The sequence below is a fragment of the Pholcus phalangioides genome, unplaced genomic scaffold (assembly GCF_987345545.1).
Source record: "Pholcus phalangioides strain wild (caught in Gottingen) unplaced genomic scaffold, Ppha-v1.0 ptg000007l_1, whole genome shotgun sequence".
Taxonomy (NCBI): domain Eukaryota; kingdom Metazoa; phylum Arthropoda; class Arachnida; order Araneae; family Pholcidae; genus Pholcus; species Pholcus phalangioides.
In genome coordinates this window covers 21,548,580-21,569,351 of record NW_028301600.1, presented here as the reverse complement: position 1 = coordinate 21,569,351, position 20,772 = coordinate 21,548,580, and the positions used below count along the sequence as shown (strand labels likewise).

The following is a 20,772-nucleotide window of genomic DNA, read 5'->3' as shown; positions in this document are numbered from 1 at the left end:
CAAATTTTAAATAGTAACCAATTTTTAATATAAAATTTTAAGACCTCATCACCTCCAAAAATTTATTACTTAGAATTTTTTTTTCTCGGATGAAGGTATGACTGTATATCCTACTAGTGATGAGATGAATATTCAGCTGCTATTCAGTATTCTGCCTATTTGGCTCTTTTGATGAATATTTGGTTCGGCTGAATAATGCTTAGGCATTTGGCAGAATATCTGTGTAAATCTAGCACATCGGTTTTCAACCGGTGCTCAGCGGAACCCTTGGGAATCATTATGCATTTCCCAGAGGCAGGGTTGTTTGGTTTAAACCACATGGGTTTTTTTTCAAAAAAATCACATAAAAGTTACCTAAATATTATTATTTTTTCCTTTAAAAATATTATATTGGTTCATTATTAGCCAAAATTTTTCATTCTTAAAACATTTTCTATTCTTGGAGTGCGACACTGATTATTTATAGGTGAAAGATGACATAATAAATGATGAATAATGAGTATTTTTTATGTAATTTTCATAACAAATTTTTCTTTCCGTGAGAAGCAGCACAGCTCATACTGTATATCACCACCAGGCTTAATATGCAATAGTTTTTTTCTAAATACTTTCACCATTACCTCTAGTTAATCAAGCTTCTATTGTACACTAGTAAGTTATTTATGAATTCAAATTCTGATTCCAAAACACTATGTAATAAGAACTACTGGTTAGAATGACTTGAAAACTTGCATGGATATTCTTGAAGCAATGGAATTTTCTTTGGCGAAAGAAAAAAGTATTTTAAATAGTACAAATAGATGATGCTATACTTAGCACCAGGGGTATTATCTGTTTTGTGCAACCATATCATTTCGGCAGTTCAACAGCATCAGTGTATGAATAGCACATTGCAACACCAGCAAAGCAGCTGACCTTAGCCCTTAACTTTTGGCTTTGGGGGTTACCTCAAAATTCTATGTACAGTGATCAAATTGCAAACTTTTATGAATTGAAAGCACATCCATATTATTACCATGATATAATGTGATCTGTTGTTGAACAAGAATTTTTGCACTTCCACCTCATGGCGAGAATATGGTGGACAACATATTTAATATTTCTTGTGGAAGTTGCAGTTGTCTGTTTAATGACTTCATTTTTGCGATGTTTCCATGAATTATGAAATTGTGCAATGGTAATTAAGTCGTGATTTTGCCTTGAGTGGCTATTGTTTCCATTCTGCAAACAAATTTCCCACATGTTGGATCAGTGCAGCTTCTATTTCACATTTTTTCAAGTATATTTTTCCCCCTTCGCCATGAAAAATTCCATTGCTTCAGGAATATTCATGGAAATATTTAAGTCATTCTGACCAGTGGTTCTTTTGAAATCGAAACTTTAGTTATATATCTATATATAATCACCCTGTATATCATAAATCATTGCTAATTAATATGCATCAATTATGCTTCATTAAACACATTGTCTTTACCTGTTTTCATCACAGTGTTTGCAAAATAACCAAAATATCTTCTTATTAAGCATATTGAAAGTACTGGGGAAACATCTTTTTTGTATGGTTAACAATATGAGAATAACACATTATTTTAATATAATAATATTAAGAATTTTCGAACAAAAGCTATGAAATAATTAAATTGCAAAAGGTGATTTTTGTTAAAATGTCAGAAATATTTATGGATTAATTAGTATGGGAGTACTGTTAATTACGTCAATAAATATTTTATTTCAATTAATCATTAGAAGTTTGAATGATTTTTCAGAAATTTTATTGTTTTAATGTAAATGCTAATAAAAAACACGTTGTTTTTGGTTTTCTTGTTTACCAACCCAGGGTGCTCCTCTACCTCTCCAGGACAATAAAATAAATTGGTCAACTCGGTAAATAAATAAAAAAGAGAAACCTGTGGTGGAGCTTCGTCATAAAAATTATATACTAAAAGGACTCCGTGAGACAAAAAAAGTTGAGAACTGCTGATCTAGCACAACAAACTGATTTTTAAAAATGATATTAATTGGAATTTTTCCCATAAATTACAGATATACTGATAATATTGTATTTTGTAATGTATACCTATCCCTTTCTGTCAAAGAGAAGTTATATCAAGATGAATTTTTAGGATAAGGAAAACATGAGAATGAAAATAGAATCCTACTGGAATAAGGTGGAAGTGAGCATGAATTATATACACATGCTCACTAACTGAAGGATGATGTGCCTAGACAAGATACATACTGAGCTACTGAAAGAGGCAAAAGAGAGAGGGGGGGGGACAGAACAGCTCAAAAAGAAAAATAAGTAATAAATCTTATGATGCATTGCTGAAATTTTCTAATGTTCCGGATAATTTTTCGCAAGACTTCGAGATTGCAAAACAAGAAGCGGTTCGACGGACAAACACAGATTTATTTACAGAACAGCAATTTATTCATATTTATAGGCTAATCAGAGAGCTAACAACTTTCTCGCCAAGTTCAATTACAACTTACTTTTCATCGAACCTCCCTCTTCTCCAATCCCTCTTGCGATCGCCTCATATTTATACCTCCGGTTGAAACTTCAGGAAAATGAACATTCCACAAATTTCTGTTTCATAGTACCAGGTTTGTGGCACCACTGTCTGGATAGGCATAACCTTCTGGAATGTTCTCCAGCCCTCCATCAGTTCTCTGCCAATCGCACTCATTTCCGCTAAACCGAAACATGTATCAACAGATTTCGATATTTCTGAGAGCCATCGAATAAATCGCGCCATCTATCGTCTATAGATCGTAACACTTAATTAGATGTGAAATTGTAACAAGTGTTGAAAGTAAAAATGATTCTGTAAATAATATTAAAATATATCATCATTAATTTTGATTTCAGTATCATGGCAATAAAAATCTTTCAATTATCAATTTTTTAATATTTATTTAAATAATAAATGCCATAATTGAAATTTAATATCAATCAATTGAAATTACCAGTAATTTTATTTTCAATTAAAAACACTAATTTTATTTATAATTGTGATTAATTTTAAGGAAATTGATATTCGGCTAAATCACTATTCGTCCCCTCCCTATATCCTACACATTATGAAACTGTGTACCTTATTCATTACTACAATTTTCAGCAAGCTAGCATTTTGTAAACAAATTTTTTTTCTTATTTTGGTGAATTTTTTTTAATGTGCTGTGCCGTAACTGTAAAACAAGAAATATACGGTTTTCTGAAGTTGTAATTCTATATTTTTCAAGAGGTTTGTGAATGAGTTTTGGTGTTTTATTGTTTTTACAACATAGATATTTCCTTTGTGTTTTTTAGCCGTGATTTTGGCTATCTGAAACTGAGTCATCCAGACAATGCTAAAAAGAGAGCTCTTGTGATTAAAGTGAGTGTCTTTTTTACTCCTGCTTAACGCCAGAAATTTTCAGCACTGTTTTGTACTTAATGGGTAGCTTGTTTCTGAGGAATGCTTGTTATGTGTTTTTAGTGCTGCCATCTGTTTTCCAAATTGTAATTGAAATCAGCACATGTATGAAATATTGTGTTTGTAATATTTTTTGTGTTTGCAGCCTGCCTGCTCTCTATGAACATCCTTTTAAAGGAGATGCTGACTTGCATTTACACCTTGTTGGAAATTGGACTTACAGAGGTTCATTTTCCATCCTTTATTGAACACCATCAGGAATTTCTATCATATCTAAGTGTCTAAAGTTGGGATGATTACACTATAAAAGTTCGATGAAATCGCTTTTATAAAACTTAAAAATCCAACCAATGAAGCTCTTAGGTTACATTCGAGCAAATGTAAGGTTACCAGGCATCCTCTTTATGATATCGTTTCAAGCATCCTCCGTTCTGGAAATTCACTCTTTTGTCCTCCTTTTCTGGTTTTTGGAATTATTTTCCTTTTTTTTCCTGAACAAAATGTTTTTCCCACTTTAAAACATATTGATATGAGTGTTTTTATGTTTTTGTTCCACACGCATTGACCAATAGCTGCCAAAATTCCCAGAATTTTTTTTGTTTTTTGCTTTTTTAGCGGTTTTGTTTTAGTTGGGAAAAAATATTGTTGTGTGGCTGGTTTTATTGGTCAGTTTTGTGGCGCCATTTGTTGTGGAAATTGGTAAGAGTGACATTATTAAGAATACGCGTGTAGATGTCCTCTTTTCTCGGTTTTCGAATCTGGTAACCCTAAGCAAATGCAACTGATAAATTTATTGGTTGAATTTTTCAAGTTTTATAAAAGAACTTTTTGAAAACTTTTATAGTGTAATCCTGACCTAAGTGATATAATCATTTATATGGATTAGCAATAATACATATCACCAGGGATGCTGACATTATAAAAACATTGAGGGGAACTGGAAGTTATTAGTCTTTCTTTATATGTACGGGACTCAAGTCCATGAGCAGGAGGAGGAGGAGGGGTGCATGCATGCACGCATTGTATATTAGTTATTGGATGGCTCGGGGTCCCCCCAACAGAATTTATTGGAGAGACTGAAATAGCTTGAGTCTCCTAGGTTTCGCCACCTATGGTCATTACTAAATAAAGGGCTTAGTGGGATGATGACTGGATTTACTGAATATGTTTAATTTCAAGTTTTATTGTTTAGTATAAACATCTCTCAGATAGTTTTACGTCTCTCCATTATATGACTTGAAATCTGTATAATTTGTTTCTTTTGATTTATTCACACAGGCTGTCAAATACTTAGAGAAAGCATTAATATGCATTAAAAATCAAGAAGTGAATGGGGGAGAGAAGCTAACGGAGAGAGAGAACTCTGTTGAGAGAGAGAGAGACAACATTTCTACAATAACATCCGCTGATCTTTCATCAGAAAACAGCATGCCAGAATCGGCATCAACAGAAAATGAGATAAGAGAAATGACTGTTAAAATATTCGTGAAACTTGGCCATCTGAACTTGCTACTTGAAGAGTATGCGAAAGGTACTAACTAGAACTGAATTTGTTTGTCTTTACTTTTTTGTCAAAATAAAAATTATGAACTTTCATAATGTAGAAAATTTGCAAATTTAAAAAAAAAAAAAATTAAGATTATGTTTTTAATAACTACAAAAAATATTTTTTTAAATTTATTGAAAATTATTACTCAAAAATATTAAAAGTTCTTTGATTGTACACAATTTTTTTACACCATCCACAAAATGTGGCTCTGATTGCTTAGGCGGGGAGGACCAGGAATCTGAACCCCTTCTCTTCTACACATTCTATGACCAAAAATACTTGTTCCAGTATGTTCTATTACCCCTTAAAGTCCGTCCCATAAATATGGTAAATAATTTTATTTAAAATTCCAGAGACATTGTCCAATTCTGACGGTTACATATGGGATGAACAGCAAATAAGCTTTTCCTGCTGTCTGCCTCATCCAATCTTTGTGGAGTACTTTTTGGACGTATGGCTTTCTTTATTTCTCCCAAGAAGTATCAATTAGCTTGGAAGGCCCTACTATATGCTGTTTCTCTTCTATGAACTAGTCTGGCTTACATATTTTGTATGCTCTCTCTATTTGTGTTCTGATAATTCCCTGTTTCCAATCATGATATAATCCCAGGGTTTAAGCTACTGTCACATTTTTCGCAAAATGCAAAAGAAAATCTTAGAATGCGAAAGAAGTAGTAGCCACTTTCACAAAAAATGTATACTGGAGATACAGATACAAAACAAGTAGTTTTGTATTTCCTGTACACATGATACATCCATCCATCAATCATTGGCATTTTAGCATTTTGCTAAAACTTTTTTCCCATTTTAGATTTTTTACTAAAGGAGTTTTTTAATCTAGCTTAAACCCTGATATAATCTATCGCAGTTATATGTATAGGCTTACGATAAAACACGTGATCTGATGTCTTACATCACACACGAATGAAACATCAAGTTTTATCACTTATTCACAACTGCCTAACAGCCTAAAATATTCATATAATAGTACAAATGACGTAGCCGGTCAGTTTGTCGCACTCAACTCGTCGCAACTCAATTCATAGAGGTACAAATTTGTTGCAGTAGAAGTTTGTCACAGTGTCAATTTGTTGTGCCGTCAATTTATCACAGAGTCAATTCGTCACAATGTTAATTCTTTGCTGTACACATGTTCCACGCAATCTTGTACGTAGGTTTTTATTATGCATGAAATAAGAAACGAAGAAAAGTGCACTAAAAATAATTTTTTTGTCATTTCGAAAAGATCAAAATTAAAATTTCAATTCATATTAATATTTTATTATTTATAATTATTGTAATTACCATATCAGTCATATTTAAAAATTTAACTGTGAAAATTTAATTATTTAAAAATTTTTTAATGTTAAAAAATACATTTTTGCTATGATAAAATTTCAATATTCTTTGGAAAAATATTCCAGTGTTTATGATGTTCCCCAAATTACAATGGAGCCTCTCTTTAAGTGCAAACATCAAAGATTAGAGAAAAATTAACTATTAAATTATGTTGAAAAGTTTGTTTATTGATAAAGTACATCTTTTTCAGCTTTATCTGCATATCAAAAATTCTTCAAAATGAAGGAAGATCATTCAAAGGTATTATGGTTATTTTATTAAATATTTTTTCCATATACATTGAAAACTTGTTTAATTCAAATTTTTGGGTAGTTAGAACATTTACAAATTTCTCTTGAGGTTTCTGTGTAATTTAATGTTGAAATTGCTTGTTTAATTTTAATTTTTTTACAATATTGAAGTTGGAGGAGAAAAAAAATCATGATTTTTTAATCAATTTTTTCAAACTTTCTAAATTTAATAATTAATTCAATTGTAAATAAATATTAATGATTTTGAGTTCATTCCAGACTATGTTGTATTTGATTGTTTTGTGATACTCATTGAAATCCCGGTAATGTCACACATCATGGTTCGTCACAAAATATAGTAGTTTTATGTAATCCAAATTATTATAAACATTAATTATACACGGGTTGTGTTGCATTTTATGTGTTATGTTGAGTTTTCCATTTTACAGTGCCAACCTGTAAGTGAAATTTGAACTTTTTTTTTTTAATTAAAAAAGAAAACAAAACTAGGGAATAAGTATTTTAGTGCAAACTGCACCTTTTTATGACAATTGGTTGATTTGTTATGAATTTTTTAAATGTGTCTGTGTGTGTGTGTGTGTGTGTGGGACTTCTCATCTACACTGTATATTTTTTAATTTTTATTTATTTATTATTATTATATTTTTTGTATTTTTCCTTTTCAGGATGCGCATTTTATGTATGGCCTGGCTTTGGTGTACTTTCATTATAATGCATATAATTGGTAAGTCGTGATTTCTAAACTAAAATTTGTTCTAAAAAGAGATTAAACTTATTCCATATGTGACTCACTTTCACTTAAGGAGGAAGTAGCCCTGGTCGATAAGTTACTCGCGTAAAGTATGAAAGGACGTGTGAAGGTGTTGCGAGTTCGATACCTGGTTCGTCCTTGTCAGAAACTTTCCTGATGCAGGGGACATCAGAAACGGCTACATGACCGCAGAAACATATTTCTACCCCAGTGAGTCCCACACTGAGGGGTTAGTGAACCAATCTCTTGGTGAGTATAAAAAAGGTGACCGTTCGGAATCTGCAATAAATTGTAGGTCCCGATTTAATTAGCCCTCGTGTGCAGAAAATGATGTGGTGCAACAAAAATGATAAACTTTTACTTAACTCATCTTAATGATAATAATATAACAATGCCATATCATGCTCATACTGCTAAACTGGGACATCATAACCGATTTTATGGGAAATAACTTCAATGAATCTTTTTATCAACATTAATACATATTACTCACAATCACATGCTATCAAAGTGTAACAAAAAACAATGTTACTAAGTTCCTGATAATGCATTTACAATGATGATGCAATTTCTAATTAACTTACCTGGTGGTAATAAGAAGTAAATTTCTCTCATGAAATACACAGAAGATCCCTCTGTGAACTTAATGACGAAGATGATATTAAATTTTGTTTGATAGTTATGGGTTCAGAAATGACAAGGAGCCATCATATACTGTAATATTCAATTTTAAATACTTATTAAACCAAGTTACTTTGGTTTTTAGAACTAAAATTATAATAATAAGTAAAGCATAGGCTTATTTATGCTGATATTTATATCAATAATTCATACAGCTGATGGAAAAAAATCATGATAAAGGCCAACATTAAACATTAGATCAAGGCCCATGCAGGAAAGGGGGGAAAAATGAATATGCAAACAAAAAGTCAAATAGAAAACCAATAAAGAAAATAGTGAAATCAATCTTGAAGTTAGACAGTTGAAGAACTTACTTAAAAAGTAATGGGAATGGATGAAAGAGAGGCAATAGCATTAGAATGGCTATGAAAAAAAATGCAGATTTACTAACCAAATATGACCAACATAAAACCCTATGGAGTTTGTAGTTTAACCAAATCATAATATCACTTGAGGTCCACTTGCAATTATCACCAATGCATAAAAAATCAACAAGATGTGTTTTCTGTCACACCACAAATAGTGACTTTCACCACTGCATTTAAATCGAGTTTTAGAGAACCCTAGAGAGAAAATCAACATGGACAAAAACTAAAAATACTGTGATTGGAAAAGTTATAGGAATGCAACTTTATATGGGAAAAATACAGTAGCTGTCTGAAAGTTGAATACCATCTCAGAGGACTCATCTAGGCAGCTATTAATCAAGACTTCATCTTGACATTGCAAGCCTATGAGCTACAGAAGAAAATTCTTCAACAAGAACTGCCAAAATTTCTTAAATTGAAGTATATATTGTATTGAGAGAGAGAAATTATATAATTACTACATACATGAACTTTGAACTTTAGCATTGTTAATATGTAATAATCCTATATTTTTTTCTTATCTAATTCATATAACTCATTCTATAATTCTTTACTCGTGCAAAAAAAAAAAAAATTATTTTTGTTTATTTATTATTGTAGTAAAAAATATCTTTTTTTATTTGAAAAATCTTTAATATTTTAGTAATTTGGGACAATTAAGGAGAGAGATCTTCATTATTTTTATATTTTATTTGTTTCAAGATACAAGTTCGTCATGATAATAGTAAATTTTCAAGAACAAATTAAACTTGCAACTCAAGATATTGCTGTAGTGTAATAACACATACATAAAACTATTTCACTGTATCACCTGCTGCTCTTTCAATTTAATCATTAGTCATATTTATGCATCATTGCCGCGCCTCTGGAAACTGGAAGATGCTGAACATCAGTGACAGCACTCCCTTCATGGATGCTTTTGAAAAGAGAGCTCTAATAATTATATGAGTTATATGGATAGTTTTTTTAATTACATATTATGTACTTTGTTCTTTCAAATGGTTAAATTTGTTTTGCATTGCGTTAATTTTAATGAAACAGAAATGTTTCCTATTCCAAAAGTCTTTTTTTTTTATGGTCATCGTTAAAAAAATAAATGTAAATATTTCTCCTGAAGATGGTGAAGATTATTTTGAGAATAGCTCTAGTGATAAAGCTTCTCAATGATGATATAGATGTTTATTAGTTCTCAATTATTGACACTGAGGAAGATGATTATTGCTACATTTTCTGTGAATTATAAGCTTACCTCATCATTATTTTAAACATTTTGAACGAAAAAATGTTCCAGAATCGATATTTATATGCTGTTCAGAAAGTCATTTTATGTCCTCCGAATTTAGATGAATGTGAACTTGAACAGTTCATTAGAACCATCCTTTATGTGTCGCTTGTTGGTATGCCTTGCTGTCAAATATACTTGAGCAATAACTGCAATATCGCTCTCATAACTGATGTGATGTCATGATGGTAACAGATCAAGAAGCATATGAATTTCACAGATAACAGTAAAATAAAAGGAAACTGTTTTTATCTCAAGTATCCATTGTATATTTTAATATACACAAATCTCTAAGTAATTAATCCCCTCCTGTGATTTCAATTTCAAAAATGCTAACAGCACCAATTTACTTCTGTATTAGTAAAAAAAAATGCAATGTGTCTTTATGAATGAAATTTGTTCATATGAAAAATTTATCTCGTGTGTGCCTTATTAACCAACATGCACATATAGACACAGGCCCATGACTTTGACTTCCCCTATACTCAAATGTGAGCCTTCACTTTTTTGATAGGACACCAGACTAAGATTTTTAGCTGACTCCTTATGATTTTCATGAATATTTATATTTAATGAAAAGGAAACTATATAATAGGTAGATCCTTGGGCCACCTTAAGACTAGTGTCAGCTTCAGAGAACTTGACTGTCAGGTATCTGGCGTCATAACAGCATCTTCAGCCCTCAACTGAAGAAATTTTCTTCCCCCATTTCACCTGACGAAGTGCCAGTCACTGTAGTTGTTTACCATATGATCTTGTTAACATGAGGCTCCTTATCCACCTGCACTCCCCAGTAGGCCCATGCATTATATGTAAGAAAGCCATATATAGTGGAAGGACTTCTGGGAAAGATTTTCTATGGACCAACTTTTAGTGGGCCCTATAAATTAATTTTAAAAATGAGTTAATCTCATAATGTCTAAGCTAGACTCCTATCACCAGGGCAGTCTTACCGCATGGGCATTGTGTCACACTTGATTGTAAAACTCAAAATAAAATTAATGTGAATCACTCTTGGACTAGCTCAATGTGTAGAGCAATGCAGGAGGCGGTAATGAGTGGAGCCCGGAAGTTTAGGCACTAAAAATGGTCTAAATAGGCAGGCAAAAGGCACTGAAAATGCCTAAAATAGGCACTAAAAAGGGACATTTATAATTTTTGGGAGGGAAGAAAAATAACACAAACAAAGGTATTAAAGGTCCAAAAACTTGTTGAAAAATTGGTTGCACTTAATCCATCTATAGTTTTAATTATAGTTTATAATAACTGCATTATTATCCAAGTTAAATTGATTTCAAGCCAAAAATAAAATGTTAGTAGACACTCAGGATTAGGACCACCATTAAAATACATGGAGCCAGTCTCGTCATTTGGGGGGCTTTTGAAAATACACTAAAAATGGTATATATATATATATACAAATATACATACATTGAGTACATGTGTTTTGCCCCCCCCCCCCTGGAAAAAGTTGAAATGACGGCCCTGCATGGAGCCATTAGAGAAAGCGATCTGTCGGGCTCCATCGAGTTGCGAATAATTTTCGTTTATTTGTTGTATTATTTGGAATAATTCAATAATCATTATTATTTCTGTAGTTGAAACATGGCTATCTTCTTCTATTTTTGTAAAAAATTTAACTTTTTTCTATATTACGACATATGCGAGAGTCCTTCAAGCGCAGGGCTCTGTGTGGCCTCATCTGTCATACACCCAGAGGGCTACTCTAGTCAATTTAATCGAATACTAAATATGTATGTTCAACAAATAGCCATTGTGTTGTTTGCACTGCATTTATGGTGCAAAAAATAAAATCAAAACAACATAGTCCCCAGAGCCCTGTCTGCTCCTACCCTGTTTTGTGTAAGCCATGACATAAATTCATAATCTCTTGGGACAGTCAGTGGTCAGCTATACACAAACAATGCAGTCCAATGGTTGAGTGAGACATTATGTGAAGCATGTAGAGAAAGAAAAATTTCTAATTTTCATCTGCTTTTCTAACATGGGCTGCATTCATCTGAAACAAAATCATTCACATCTAATGTCATCCGGTCAAAGCAAAGTTAATACATGGCAACACCAATCTCTCAGAACACTTATTTACATCTAAATGGGGTTGGAAGGGGGCACTTTCTGATGATAATTAATACTAAGAGTTAAAATTTTTTAAAAAGAGCAAATATTTTGAAGTTCTCAATGCTCAAAGTATCCAAGTTTTACCGATAAGGGGTCATTCAAGTATTACGTCAGCATCGGGGGGGGGGGTTTCGGATTTGCTGACTTTTGATGACGGGGGGGGGGGGGTTTGTAGGTTGCTTATGTCATCAACCACCCTTTTTGAAGATATGAAATATTCTAAGCTGCTGACGAAATTTTGCTGACAAGGGGGGGGGGGAGGGGGTCAAAAATGGCTAAAAATCTGCTTACATAATACTTGAATGGCCCCTAAACTTGATTGCATGAAAATTTCAAAAAAGGCATTTTTACCAAAAAAGTTTTAAAATAGGCTAAAAAAAGGCATTTATGGCATTTTGCCTGAACTTCTGGACTAGTAATGAGGGTAAAAATGTGTGGACTAATTATGTAAATTAGGTGCATTAGTGTTAAGTAGAGCTCTCTATTTTATCGCACAGTTCTGCTCATTAAATTAAAAATTTAAAGCACTGTAAATAACTTCACAGTTCCAATTAAACTTGTAAATAAGCTATAAAAGTAAATATTCTAAGTGCAGAAAATATTTGTTAAAAATTTTTGTGGATGTTTTTTGTAGTCCTTGGTTCTAAATAAAGAACCCAGTCAATGAGTAGAGGGTTTAGGCACTAATTCCATAAGAGTGGTTTAATTGAATATTAAAATATAACTAATTGAAAGATACCCAAAAGACCACATTTTGCGCAAGTGGTCACTTTTGTTTAACGGATGCAAGTTGGTTCTTTTAGATCTTCAACTACTGGGCAGGCTTTCTGTCTCAGCATCTGATCAACAGATATCTGCTGAATATCCTTCGAAGTGGGTCAGGTGCTTTCAAATCTTACCACATGGGCATAATCTGGCATGGCCCGGGTGGTGCCTTGGTACATGAAAGGTCTCTTCACCTTGTATAGCCATTAATACAAATTGTGTCTGATTTGTAGGAGGCTCCAGTATATTTTTTGTCTGACCTAGATGGCCCTGCCTAGCACATTCTTTGGAGGGGAGGGGTTAGTGAACATGCTTATACATATTATAGAGGGTAGTAAAACTGTTTTTGCATCAGATGATAAATGACAGGGCCAGAGTTTCTAGCATACCTACCAACTGGATGTAAAGCCTCATTTGCTGCCTCTTAGAGCCCGAAGGGCCATCCCTGCTTACTGAGCAAAAAACAAAATTTTAATCCCAAACATCTCGTAGCCTAGACCATAGTTTCCCAAACTTTTTGTTCCATCGCCCCCTTCTTCAGAGAAATTTTTCTCTCATCGCCCCCCAACTCAAGTGAACCCATAGGATCCTATGTTATACCCATGGCTTCTATCGCCCCCTTGGACCTTTCCATCGCCCACCAGGGGGCGATATTGCCCACTTTGGGAAACACTGGCCTAGACCATGGTCTCCCAAACTTTTTGTTCCATCACCCCCTTCTTCAGAAATTTTTTCCTCTCATCGCCCCCCAACTTAAGTAAGCCCATAGGATCCTATGTTGAATAAGTAGGTTCTATCGCCCCCTTGGATCATTCCATCGCCCACTTTGGGAAACACTGGCCTAGACCATAGTTTCTCAAACTTTTTGCTTTACCAAAACCCTGCCCCCCCCCCCCCCGATCCCATAGGGTCCTATATTGAAACCATAACTTATTGTTGCTGGTACATTCCATCTTTTTTCTTCTCATCGCCCCCCCCCAACTTAAACCAACCCATATGATCCTATACTAAACCCGAAGCTTCAACCGCCCCCCCACCCCCCGGACTCTTCCATTGCCCTTCAAGAGCAATATTTACCACTTTGGAAAACACTGCACTAGAACATGGGGTTCCAACTGGTGTTCTGCTACAGCTTTTTTTTGGAGTTTAACATGAGAAAATCTTCTTGTTACTAATACTTGCAAACAGTGCTGGAACTAGATACTTTGTCACCCGGGGTGAGCACACATTTTGGCACTGAAAGGAACTTTTTCGCACTAACAGTCGAACCTAGTTAATGCAAAACTCAGAGTTCCGCTGAAATTTTTCACGTTAACCGATATTCATATTAGCTGATAAGTATGATGGAAAAAGAATTTTTGACATCCTATTTGCTTTAGTCTGAAATTTAATACAGTGTAAATTTATACAAATATAATACGTTGAATTGAACATCAAGTTCTCTTCCAAAAATTTTTAAACTAAAAATTTGCATACCAGCAAATTATTTTTTAATCATAAGCATTCGATCATTTTTTTAAACTATTCTCGTTAATTTCATTCAAGAAGAACTGACTGGTGCTTGTATGGAATGGACAAGCATCTAACGGTCCACAACACGTGCACAATGTAGTAGCATGACATGAAAAGGCAAAGATGGACGAGGCAGCAAATTTTGAACAATCACATTTAATGATGGAAAACAACATTGAATATATGGCGTTCACATGAAAAAAATTACACACGATACATGACACGTGCACACGACATAAAAACATTCAGTCGTACAACATCAGTGATGGTAACCTCTTCCAGCGAAATTTCCCTTTGACTAAATTTTTCCCACGCATTCCGAAAAATGTGCTGCCATGTAGCGGGAAAAATACGTAATCAAGTATTTTACAATAAAAAACTATTGCCAAAAGCCCTGTATAATTATTATTGTATTAGAAAAGTATTGTGCACTGCATTAATTTCTATTTTTTTCAAAAATTCTTTTGTTTGATGAACTCGCAAAATTTCCCACAAATGCTACGAAATTTCCCACTTGGACAAATTTTGGCCAATTTTTCCCACTAATATAGGAAATTTCCCATGACATCCAATTCCATCAACACAATTCCATCGCTGTACAACATGAAGAAAGCGCGCAAACAGCTTTTCCCTCCCTCTTGGACGAAAGTCCGCGCTACAGCGCCATCTATGATTTTGAATCGTTACAACAGCTGTTGAAAACAAGACAGCAACGAGCCGACTCAGAGATGGAAGTGTGCTCACCACCCCCTCAGAGACAATAAAGCCCTCTTCGCCTAATGACAACCAAGGTCGTGCCCCCCCCCCTCCGTTGTCTAGCGCATTAACGACATTTACCCAACCATTACCTTCCCATAATTTTTCTACAAAGCATAATTTTTATTTAGGTTCACAAATCCCTTCACGTTAAGCGATCTTCTATTTAAAAGGTTCATATTAAGCTTATTTTTTAGTATTATATCGCCATAGAGAATGACGGGACCAAGAATTCTTTTTCACGTTAACCGAAATTTAATGTCAAGCGGGCTCACCCCATACCATAGCTAAATCCATTCAAAAAAACTTTTTTTATTTAGTTTTATATAAACGTTAATCTCCAGTAGTCTCTTCATCTAGCTACCCCTCTCACTAGGGCCGGACTTGATCATTTTACGATTCTCTGTGCTGGTCAGAGCACCATCAGAATTCATTTAGAAATCGAAATTTCTTACATGAAACTCAAAACGAGCACCCACAGGTTCGAAACACTTCCGACGCCCCTGCTCTAGTATATCTATATACATGCCTACATTGGCGTACGCAAAGGGGGAGGGGGGGTTAGGGTTCGGAACCCCCCCCCCCCCACTGAGCCAATAGTATAGTGTTATTTTACAGGAAAAAAACGTAAACCCCCCTCAGAAGGAAAAAAAAACTGAAACCCCCCTCTCGAGAAAATTGTGCGTACGCCTATGCATGCCCGCTCCCTGCCCCACAAGGGAGATGTGTGCGCTCTAGCTTAGAGAGCTAACCAGGCAGGCAGGCGCATAAGGGCGATTCATGTTAAATGCAAAAAAGTCAAATACATACAGTATCATACAAAAGGTGAACACTCTATTGTAGGTTTTTTTAATAGTTGAATTTTTTTTTGAGGTTATGCGAAATAAGACAAGTAGAATGCGATTTTTGACAGTTCTCTCCCGGAGTGTATGCGCCGGAACCTGAGGGTCGAGGCTATTTGAGCTCTCCCCCGGAATAATTTTTTGTGATGGGGGGGGGGCGGAACATAACACCCCCCCCCCCCCCAATAATTCATGAATATACAATGCAACGCACTATTCCGACTTCTTCGTACGTGCTTGAGTCCCGTATATGTGGAACGAATGGCAACTTTGCAGCCCCACCTCCATGTTTCGTTCATGTCTGCTCCTCACAGGAGATTTGAAAATTTTTATCTCTTGCTAATCGAAATATAACATGAATCGAAACTCGTTCAACCCTGTGGAAATCGGCAAGATTTTTCTGAGTCGAGTGTCATTCGCTTCTTATTATCTCAAAATGCTTTCCATGTTTTCCCCATCAAATCAAGTTCTAATAAAGTGGTTTTATTTTTTAGTCAGTTCCAGTGAAAGTGGTTACGATAAGTTTATTAAGCATTTGATTAGGTAATTTCTCCGCGTGTTTTTTCTCATTGACTCTGCTGCTAGCTGGTCTTTGCCGTAGATGTTTTATTGCAGCTGCGACTTCCCCTCCTGGTTGTGACCTTGATTGAGACTATTCGTACTAAAGTCTATTTAGAGTTATCACTTCAGAAACGAGGTTGTTGCTCTAGTCAAAGGTGGTATAGCGGTCTGAGACCGGAACGTGCCTCCATCTGATGAGATGACGGCCTTGGCCTTTGATACAAAATCGCTGTTGGGTGTGGAGGGTAGTTCACTTTCTCAATTTGTAAGTCCTGCTTTTTTTCCCTTTAAATAAATAAAAGCGGCGATTGCCCTCTGAGCACTTTTGTTTTCATTTCATCCATACTTTTTTTTCTTAATCAAGGAACATCGCACTTTGCCACGATGAAAGAAATTTTATATTGTTCTGTTAGTTCCTGTATCAGTTGCAAAAAACAAAAAAGTGATTTTTTTGTATATATATGCAATAATAATCCAAGTAGGGTAATTTTTTTTAACTCTCCTTACATAATTCTTATTTTGCCGATGGAGCTCACTAACCATAATTTGACAGGTCTGGGTTCGGATCCCAGGAGTGGCATGAGAAAATAAACTCGTTTTGAATCAGCTTTATAGGCCTCGGTCTAATTTACACTCGTGTACTGTAGAGCGATAAAATAATCAAGTGATTCCCATTCTGGAATTGATGCTGTAGGATATGGCCACTGTATTTGTTTCTCAGTTGAATTCTTTCGTTTGTCGATTGTGCTGAAACAGCAGCTTAACATTGCGGATGGTATGCTGCAAATCAGAGGCGTGAAAGGAGAGGCAAGGGCCCCGGGCCTCCCTCCAAGAAACTGAAAAATTATTTTGTAGAAAAATTGAAATATATATTTGAAGGAACACGTCTGTATGCTGTTGTAATCAATTTTTGTTATTTTAAAATGCTTTTTGATGGCTAATGACTCAAAATTTCTCTGAAAGAAATTCTCTTTAAACCCCCCCCCCCCAAATTGCCCAATCTAGCAATATGCCCCCCTTGAAGATAGGTCCTGCGTACGCTTCTGCTTCGAAACGAATCGATTCTCCTTCCCCGTATATTTTCTGTTATAGGTATTGAGGTAGAACCTCAATGTATCGCGGAATCGGATGCATCGCTTCACCCATTATTTTATTGAATTAATAAAACAACCATTTCTATGTATAGTAGAAATGGTTGTTTTAAAACCGTTATAAGCGGGATCCACCCGCTTATAACGGTTTTAAAAAATCGTCATGAAAAACGTTTTAAGCGGAAAAACGTTGGAAGTGGGAACGTTATAAGCGGGATAGACCGTATTTCTCGTTGTTCACCATGCCTTCAACCACTTTTACCGTTTTTTGTTCTGGAGAAATGAAGAACACTTTTTTTCTCGTTGAAACTGACACCACAGCGATTCGTTAAATTTTCCTGTGTGTTTTTCGGTAGCGAACTTAAAATTCTTTTTCGTGACTCGAAAAAAGATAAATATCAAGACTTGCTTTTTCCCCTCGTTCTATTTCGTGCTCAAAATCTTCTCAATAAAAAGATTTCTGAAATGGTATTAATTACTTCTGGATTGGCAGAGCTTTGACTTGTATATCTTGCATGTGTGAAAACTTTTCTGAACTTTATTTATACGGTAAATCTATAATGCATACGAAGGTTTCAACAACTGGCTGATGCGAAAATCAACCGAGGAAACAAAATTCAACTGCTTCTGCGTGGAATCGAACCCATTTCCTCTTACTTGCCGAATGAGCGCTAAACCACTACGCTACAAAGGCAACGAACCTCTTTCCTTAGAGTGCGCGTGCGCTAAACGGGACTGTACATTGACAGTCATACTTATACCAGGTCAAAACTCACCACTGTCACATCATTGTCACAAATGAAAGGACATGGGTTCGATTTTCCGCAGAAGCAGTTGAATTTTCTTTCTTCCCTGAATTCATCTTCGCATCAGCCAGTTGTTGAAACCTTCGTATGAATAGCGAAAGTGACATCTTCGGAAATCTATAATGCACCTGCTAATACTAAGTTCAGCGGCGAAAATTTTGGTCCATCAATAATTCATTGGTGGTGGAACAATTGTGGGGACTAGTATGTCCGCTCAAAAAACAACTTCGAAATACCTTCTTCGACGCGATCAGGCTCTCTTACCCAGTAATACGGTTATGTTATCCTACAGTAAAAAGTTAACAAAAAACAGGTGGTTTTTTTTCCCTGTCTAATAATGAGCTAAAACTGAGGGAAAGAGTTGCGAATTGTTTCTTGATGTTTTTTTCCCCTGGATTGGATCCAATTTCTTTATGTCGTTTCTTTTTTTGCCAAGAGTGTCAACCAAATTGTTGAATTTTATGCTTGCAAGTTACGAGCAGTTAGTTTTCAAATTTTTAATTGATTTTATCAATCAGAAACTAATCGGTGACCACAAAATGCACTAGAATACACTTCAAAATGTTGTATTTACAGATTGTTTTAACAATTTGTAGCACTGTATAAATTGTCTATTCTTCGTTATTGAGCCATCGCGTTTTTTTTAATGACACAATGGATGAGAATAGCCATTTTTGAAAATTGACGAGACTTCATCATTTTCAATTTTCTGTAGACGGGTGATTACAGATAAGTACCAGGAATGCGCTGACGTAGACTTCCGCGATCTACTTTTGAAATTTTCAAAAATTATTGATCCCTAAAACTTGTCATGAAAACGTATCAACGACCCAGTTCAAAAAGGTAACAACTCAAAATTATATGTTTTGAGATATCTGCGTTTCTTTAAAGATTCGCTGTATACGAAACCAAAGACGCCGATATGAAGAAAATATTGGGGTGGGGGGGGGCTGAAAATTGCTGGTCGTCCCGTATAGACGGGACTCAAGCGCGTACGCAGGAGAGAGAAGGTGTATTGCATTGTGTTTTTTCAGAAATTATTGTGGGGGGGGGGGCCTCAAAGGTCCTCAGCCCTGGGAGTTATTAATAGAGGCATTTTTCCACCTTACAAACTTCCAACTTAAAAATACAATTTTCTGAATTGTTGCCTTTTTGAACTGGGCCGTCGATATGTTATTAGCGGTTTTGCCCTTCATGCTTGTTATAATTATCAAGTGAAAACCTTTTCGCATAACTAACTGTTCTCTTATAGCCATTAATACCAAAAATTTCTTCGATCACATTATGTCGTAAACATGCGTGGGAGAAACATCCATTTGGCCACTGTGGTGGTCGAGTGGTTATAGTGCCGGACTCGTGATGCGAGGATCCGGGTTCGAACCCCACTGTGGTGGTCGGCTGAAGTTGGTTTTCTGTGGTTCCCAACTTCAAGGCGCAAATGCGAGCCGATCTCCCTGTTAAAAAGTCTCGCCACAGAGAGCAACAGTCCTACAACGGTAAATCATTCAACCATAACACTTCACTCATAGTTAGAAAAACTGGGGGCAGATGACAGCACTACACATAACAAGCATTACACAGAAACAAACTTTACGTCAGGTTGCACTACACGTACACGCACATTCCCGCATGTACCGATTCGTTGGGGGGGTTCCGCGGGGGGGGGGTGCATGTGTGGTGTAGCAGTAGTAGGTAGGGCCTCCAAAAAATGGCTCGGGGATCCATGATGTTCTTAATTCAGCCACCTCGTTGGGCAATTTGCCTGTTGTGGCGTTGTATTTGTATTTGTATTTTGTATCTGCACTTCGCTAAAATTTGAGTGATATAATTTAATTTATATGTGCACACACATTAAACAGGTTTTTGAAAGAATATTAGAAAGCCCCCACCTCAAAGGTAAAACAGAAATAAATCTCTCAGTGGTTCTTAGTAACCTTCATATATTATTTGTGATACGCTTATCCTCAGTCCTGAAGGAGAGATTAAGCTGCTTGTTACAAATTAATATTTAGAATAAAACTTCGATTAACAGTCACCATCCGGACCAGGGCTGTGACGGATAACAGAAATCTCTGAATACATATGTACCGAAATGCGATTTCACTGCGGGCTTGGGACGAAAATGAAAATGAAATCCTTTAAAAGTGTGAATATTACATACATATTGTATTTAATTATACACACAAAACGATCAATATAAACTTCAATATAAGGTCAGCCCAGGCAGTAGCGACATTTAAAATAGCATCCTTTATGTTGTATCTCTTCCAAAATTCTTTGACAGTCATGGGATCATCAGATAAAAGTTTTTCTGTAACGTCGCTTCGTATTTTCAATTTAGACTGGATAAGTGGAGTTGTATACGCTGGGAGAAATGTTATTTTACAAAAAGTTATTTTGCCATCACTACTTTTGAGTTTACATGAGGGGTGTGTCGGGGGTATTGTCCATTAACAGCAGTGCTTCCTGCGGCAACTGCTTTTTGGCTATATGAGCTGTAACTTGAGGCATGAAAACGCTGTAGAACCATTCTGAAAAAAATGTTGGTCCATCCAAGCACTTTTTGTGCATAATAGGCGTACAGGCAATGCGTTCATATTTAAATTTTTGAAAGCACGTTGGTTTTTTGGATTTACCAAT

General features: G+C 35.3%; 1 protein-coding gene across 1 annotated transcript in view; it reads left to right on the top strand.

Annotated features, from left to right (window-relative positions):
* The window catches only part of Utx (Utx histone demethylase), a 176,912-nt gene that overhangs the window by 11,380 nt on the left and 144,760 nt on the right, over positions 1 to 20,772 (top strand). Inside the window, exons 2-5 of the mRNA XM_089232840.1 lie at positions 3,314 to 3,380; positions 4,698 to 4,950; positions 6,518 to 6,567; positions 7,244 to 7,302. Coding sequence (XP_089088966.1) covers positions 3,314 to 3,380; positions 4,698 to 4,950; positions 6,518 to 6,567; positions 7,244 to 7,302 — 429 coding nt within the window. The remainder of the gene's footprint in view (positions 1 to 3,313; positions 3,381 to 4,697; positions 4,951 to 6,517; positions 6,568 to 7,243; positions 7,303 to 20,772) is intronic.